Raw genomic sequence first — 7,063 nt, 5'->3', positions numbered from 1 at the left:
TTTCCACTCTGAAGTAAAGGCTGATATGTTGGCACACTGAGAAAAGATGCACTGAAAAACACAATGCTATTATTTTGTGCTGTTTAGAAACAGCGAAAATGCTAATTTCCTAAGAAAACAACATAGAACACCCAAATGTTTTGGACTCACTCTCTGTATATTTCATACTGCTTCTTGAAAGACTGAAAGGGACCTGGATTTACACTGCTACTTCACAACAATCATACATCAGTCATGTAAAAATATTCTGATTTTAACAACCTAATCTCAGATCTTGATGAATGTACTCATCTGGATTAGACCTCCAAGAATTTTGAAGCTGTAACTGATTCAAGAACGAACTTTTCCAACTGGTAGATTTCAAAGATATAGCCATGTTAGTCTGTAGAATCAGTACATAGAGAGATCTTGCAGCACCTTTGAGAATAACTGAAAGAAATGGAAGCATGAGCTTTCACAGACTTCAATCTACTTCCTCAGATGTAGCTCATGTTGCCAATTTCTTTCTTTCAGTTAGTCTCAAAGGTACTACAAGATCTCTGTATATACTAATTTTCCAAGCTATGCCTAATGTTAATAATGATATAGAAAACTGAATTACATTGAGTCATAATGACTCTTGGTCATCTGGCCAAATAGTATTGATATTAGGGATATCAATGTTCATTCATTTATTTCTTACACATGAGAATGAGAACACTGCATGTTCTATTTAAAAGGTCCATACACATTTTCCTATGTTTTATGTTTACATCCCATGATTATAATTATTATTAGTAGTCGTATTTGCAAGAGTATTTAGTTAAATATAGTAAAGTAGATTTGAAAAGGTGGAGAGCTCTGATTATGACAATAGCATCACAATTCTGCTCAGCTAACTATCATGGATATGAAACAGTTAAGAATGAGTAAATCTAAGTATCTGTTTCACATTCAAATATTGTCTCAATTTCACAGATTTAGGGTTGGAAAGGAAACAAATTCTACATTTTAGATTGTAAGTTCTTTGTGATAAATATCAATCACATTTTAAACGCAAAATTGTACATGGTTCTTGTAAAAGTTAGTAAAAAGCTTCAACAATAAAGCGGTGATCAAAAAGGTCTGGAAACCCGTGTGTTATTTCACCTAATCAATTTGCCATATGTGTGCCTTTCAAATGTTTAGAATAAGGATTTTTAAAAACCAAAGAAAACACAGTAACAAGGTATGAGTTATCCTCATGTATGAACTACAATGTGTGTCTCCCTTCCTGCTTTAAGCAAAGGAGTCCAGCCATGAGATCTTCACACATTCCATTCACAACGATTGAAAAATGCTTATTCTGCCATGCATCTATCAAGTTCTCACAAACATTAATTCTACTAAAGATTTTATTTTTTACTTTGAAGGTTTATACTTTAAGTAATTGCACATAAATTGGTGAGGAGTATATGTTCTTACCTCCAGTTCCTTCGTGCAGTTCTTATAAGATATGGATGCTCTGCTTTTTCTATTTTATTTCAATAATTCTCTTGGAATCCCTGAGTCACAATATTCTCAAGTACACTATGCTATGAAGCTGCAAAGATGCTCTTGTTCCCTTTGAATAGACTTGCAGTTCTTTTTACCTACTAGTGTATGTGCTATTTTAAAGTTATTCCTTCTTTTCCCATGTGGCTTAAATAGCATATGTAGCCATATGTGTGTATATGTACATATGTGCATATGTGTACATAGGTGTGTGTTTGTGTTTGCACATGCACAATTTTTTACCCATCACCTGACAATACACACAGCCGTCTGATTTGGAAACATTGCTCACTGATCCTTTAACTCATGTATGTTTGACCAATGGAACATTACTCTTGCCCTATTAATAGATTGAATACAAAGAGTTTGCTGTTAATGTGGATTTTCTTCTGTATAACTGTGATATCAAACAAAGCAAAATATTATCAACATCTACTTTTCACTCCACCACCAAATGTTTATTTTACACCCTACAGTCTAAGCAGTGTGTATGGGGCGGGGGGGGGGGTTCTTCATGCCCGGGGGGATGTTTGGGGCCACATATCCCAACCAGATGGGCTGCTGGTGTCATTCCTGATTCTTCACCTTTCTTTGAGCTGTCTTGGTTCTGGGAACACAGTCTTTCTGCTTTCATATTCTGGCACTAGCTTTGCCAGCAGCTCTGTTGCCACAACTGCAATAGAAATTTGAAGGTACAATAAATGAGTAGCCTATCCATCTGTATGAATGAGGAAACATTTTGTAAATAAAAATATAACAAAAAACAGGTTTTTAACTGAGGGGCTCGACAGATCGCCCTTAAGAGGCTGCTGTGTGCCTCCTCGTGAAGCGCTAGGTTGGGGACACGGCAACTGCACACCAGTCCCCCAACCCAGCAGGTCCACAGTCCAAAAAGAACCCACAAAAAACAGCTTTTTTTTGCACCACGGAAAGAGTGTCATAGCTTCTGCCATCTTCCATGGCTCTTTGGTGTGGTGTGTCTACACGCTGCACCAAAGATGTGGCGTGATGCAGCTCACTGTGCAGTGGGATACATGGTGTGATACTAGCATGATGCCAGCATGGGGGTGAGTGGCATGCAGTCGCCACCCACTATGCCCTTAAACTGGCATTTCTTGCCAATCTGTTGAGGGCCTGAGTTACTGTTTAAAAATCATTATGGCTGAGATTCTATGTCAGAGGTGGCAAACAGTGCTCCCCAATGAGGCTTCCAGGGTTATTTTTGTGGCCCTGGGCCACTTTGACATCCAAAATATTTGTGCAATTTTTGCCAAAAAAATTTGTCCAACAAGTCACCAAATGCTCTCTAGAGGGCCTGGGGGCATTTTCATCATGTATTTCAGCTGCCTTGAGTTATTTTACACCCAGAAATAGTCCTTTTTTTAAAAAAAAAAGTCAACAGGAAGTAACTTTCAGTCACTTCCTATTGTTAAAAAAATAGCCTAGGCCTACAATGCATAAATGGGCTTGAAATATGGTAGAAATGCTCCTCACATGCCCTGGAAGGCATTTGAGACGTTTAGAGGCAAAACATTTTTTTTTGGTAAGGGGTTGTGTGGAGAGTAGCATTCCTGGCCTCTTGGATCTTCTCACTCCCTAGTTGCCCCCTGCCCACCCCTAGGCTACATGGGCAAGTGTAACATGATAGTTCTGCTTGCAGGGCTCTGCCACAGCTCCCCAGTCACCATCCCCATGACTTGCTGTTATAATGAGATAACCCCCTCCCCAAACAATTCCTTTGCTTGTGAAGAGGGCGACTGAATTAGAATCTAGCTCTGTTTCCATAACCACACATAGTTCAAGGGCATCTTTTGCCTATATCTGCTGGAGTCCTCCAGAAGTCTCTGTGGATAATGTCATAGGTCTATGTCTGGTTAGGGAAACAGCTCTCTATATCACACAGGAGGCATCCTATGAAGAAACGGGATTTAACATGGGATTTAACCCCTCCCCCCCAAAAAACCCTAAGAAGACATGCAAAAGCAGGATTGATTTTCAGACACATCGGGGTTAATGCAACATTAAATCAACTAGAAAATCGACAAAAAGCAATTCCTTTTACTTTTGGTATTTTCCAGAAGTAAAAAGAATTGCATTTTTCTACTTTCTAGCCAGATTAATGTCACATTAATGCACTTTAACAGTGATGTCATCTGAAAATCAATTGCATTTTGTGTGTATCTTCTATTTTCTGTCTGAGTTAATGTTGGGTTAACTCAGATGTCGTCTGATAATAAATCTGCTTTTGTGGTTTTTTTCACTTTAAATCCCATTTTTTCATGGGATCCCTCCCATGTGACAAACTCCATAGTCAGACTGTGTGTCTAATCTAACTGTCTTCCTACTACACTCCCAACTGCACTGGAAACTTCCAGAATTTGAAGATGATCCATTTGGATAACTTGGGTAGGCTCTCCAAATATTTTGGGCTATAACTCCCCAAATCCCTTATTATTGGATGTGTTGCTTTGGGCATGGGGGGAATCACATCTGTAGACCACAATTGCTCACCCTTCCAGTTATCACAGTTACCTTTCCTCCTCTAGGCTACTTATTATCTTTGTTTCTCTCTGTGTTTTTACTCTTCTTAGAGGGTTGCACTTCTTGCAAACAAGGCATCACACAAATCTTACTTTGCATTCAGAACTTCCTTACTGTTCAGTAATGTGTGTGTGTGTGTATCTTATATTTTTTTCTTTCACGTTTTAAAGGCCACGAAGCCCTTTCAGACTCTAATGAAAACTATGGACTTCCTCCTCAGACAGATGCACATAAACAGATAAACCATTTTGCATACAGTTTTATTTTGAGGGTTTGATTTCTTTCACACAGACAGTGACAAGCAAAGAAACAAAAAATCCTATTGCAATTGATCACTTGATAACACTACTTTTTACCTTATCTTCATCATGACATCAAAACTCCCAAAGGAGAAAGGAAAACTCTTTTTTTGCCCAGTTTATAGAATGTCAAGAAGCCCAGATTAAGCATCCCTGGTTTATAAGAAAAATATATTTATATTCTTAAAAAAAAAATCTACATCTTTGTGAAACCTTTAAAAAGCCATCAGTTCACTTGCAGCTCAGAAATACATGAGCTAAATGGTTTCTGACCCAGTTTGCTATTAAAATATTGTCAGCACTACGAAAGGTTGCACTAACTTCCTGTAACTGTGTTTATTTTCTCAAACACTCTTTTCAGAGATTCTTTCACCTCTTTATTTCTCAAGCTGTATATGATGGGATTTGCTAGAGGAGTCAGCACAGTATAAAACACGGAAAATATTTTGTTTAGCTCTCTCAGGGTGTCAGTTTTGAGTAGCACATACACCATTATTAGGGTCCCATAAAAAATGGTCACCACAGTAAGATGAGAGGAGCAGGTAGAAAATGCTTTTTGCCTACCTTTGGTGGATGGAATCCTCATAATGGTTGTAATGATAAAAACATATGATGTCAAAGTGAGTAGAAATGGGGGGAAAGTATCTATGGAGGCCATTATGAAGATCGTCAATGTGACCCATTTGATGTCCGTACAAGAGAGATGGATCACTGGGCTAAGATCACAGAAGAAATGGTCAATTTCATTGGGGCCACAAAAATGCAATCCTGACAGTAACGCTACGATTACAGCCAGGACAATGACAGGGGATAACCAAGCCCCTGCTGCCAGTTGGATGGTAGTTCTGATATTCATAGAAGTTACATAATGTAATGGTTTGCATATGGCTAGGTATCGATCATAGGCCATCACAGCCAACAAATAACATTCTGCAGTTGCCAGGTAGCTAAAGCAATATAGTTGTATGAGGCAGCCATCGAAGGTCACCCTGTTATTTCTGCTGAAGACACTGGCCAGCATTCGAGGCAGGATAGTTGAACTATAGCATGTTTCCAGACAGGACAGGTTTGCTAAGAAGAAATACATGGGAGTTTGCAGATGCCTGTCAGTTACAATTAATGAAAGTATGGTAAGGTTTCCAGCAACAGTCATGATGTAGACAAAAAGAAATAACAGAAAGAAAGGTGTCTGAAGCCTGGGAACATTTCCAAATCCCAAAAGAATAAATTCTGTGATGGTTGTTTCGTTTCCACATTCGATGTTCTCCATCATATTATTCTAGGATAGAATAATCAACTATAGAAATGACAAAAGAATATTATGGTCAAAAAAGACATTCACAGTTGCCAACAAATCTATCCCTTCATTTTTTTAAATGTAAGATTATTAACAAATCCATGCACACTTTTTGTTTGGGAGGGAAACCTTTTTTTAAAAAATCCTTTTCCAATTATACATTGACCAATGCACAAAACTAAATGTGTGCTGTTCCGCAAATAGGCACATTATTTCCATGGAGAATAACTAATAAATATATGTATTAAGAAGAATGTATTAAAATGTACATTCATTAGAAAACAATGTACAGTGGACCCTTGTTATACGCTGGGGTTTGGTTCCAAGATCCCCCGTGTATAACAAAATCCGTGTATGCTCAAGTCCCATTAAATATAATGACATAGCAAAATGGTGTCCCTAATAAAAAATGGAAAATCAAGGTAAATTTATACTTTTTTGGAACATTTTCAAACTGTGTATGCTTGAATCCATGTATAAAAAATCCGTGTATAAGAAGGGCCGACTGTATATACAAAGAGCAAATCTTGCAACCCAATTTGAGTCAAAAAAGAGAAAAATGTAGGAGAAATGCAACTGAAATTTATATTAGGAGTTTGCCACACTGGTGTGTAGCTGCAAACGAAAGCAAAATGAGAACATTAACACACACACCCCTCTCATTTTTCCCTTTCTGTCTCTGTATATAATGGTTTAGAATTTTAGTGGAGCATTTAGGAATACAGTTGTGCTTCCAAAGCAAAGGGGCAGGCAAAGTGAACAGGCAAATACAAACATAGTAAAGATAAAAGGTTTAGGTGTAAACAGTTTTCAAAGTCTGCAATGATAAAAATTTAGGGTCTAAATTGGAAGGGTGTAGAATTGTTAAGGGAGGGCAAAGCTTTCAACACCCATACCCATTATCTACATCCCTATTGCATTGTTTCTAAGCAAAGGGGTCTTGCACACCTTTGAGATTGTACAAAATAAATTGTAGCATGTGCTTTTGTAGACTTGACATACTTCCCCACTTTACTCCTACTGATGCAGCCTAGAACCACATTGGCTTTTTTAGCTGCTGCATCACACTGTTGACTCATGTTCAGCTTGTAGACTGCTAAAACTGCTAGATCCCTTTTGCATGTAATGTTGTAAAACCAGGTGTTACCCATCCTATATCTGTGCATTTCATTCACCACACACCCCTGCTTAAGTGTTGTATCTTACATTTCTCCCTGATGAAATTCTTTTTGTTAGTTTTGGCCCCAGTCCCTAATCTGTTAAGGTTATTTTGAATTCTGATCATGCCCACTTGAGTATTGGCTATCCCTTCTAATTTGGTGTTATCTGCGAATTTGATAAGCATGTCCTTTATTCCAAGTCGTTGATAAAGATGTTGTGTGACACGCGTCCCAGGACAGAACCCTGTATCACC

The 7,063-nt window shown here is 38.1% G+C and overlaps 1 protein-coding gene across 1 annotated transcript; it reads right to left on the bottom strand.

The window, feature by feature from the left end:
* Window positions 1–4,237: 4,237 nt before the first annotated feature.
* LOC121933692 (olfactory receptor 6F1-like) lies at window positions 4,238–5,625 on the bottom strand. The gene is made up of 2 exons (XM_042473677.1): window positions 4,705–5,625; window positions 4,238–4,276 (listed from the first exon to the last, which is right to left on the bottom strand). Exons 1-2 carry the CDS (start codon window positions 5,623–5,625, stop codon window positions 4,238–4,240), a joined length of 960 nt encoding a protein of 319 aa, XP_042329611.1.
* Window positions 5,626–7,063: the final 1,438 nt, after the last annotated feature.

Source organism: Sceloporus undulatus, chromosome 6, assembly GCF_019175285.1.
Source record: "Sceloporus undulatus isolate JIND9_A2432 ecotype Alabama chromosome 6, SceUnd_v1.1, whole genome shotgun sequence".
NCBI lineage: Eukaryota > Metazoa > Chordata > Lepidosauria > Squamata > Phrynosomatidae > Sceloporus > Sceloporus undulatus.
Note: the sequence above shows the minus strand (reverse complement) of the source record. Positions and strands in the feature narration are given on the sequence as shown.

Coding starts and splice junctions, on each gene's coding strand:
- LOC121933692 (XM_042473677.1), bottom strand. CDS start 5,625: ATGATGGAGAACATCGAATGTGGAAACGAAACAACCATCACAGAATTT. Junction 4,277..4,704: donor TGAAAGAATCTCTGAAAAGA/GTGTTTGAGAAA, acceptor TTTATGTGCATC/TGTCTGAGGAGGAAGTCCAT.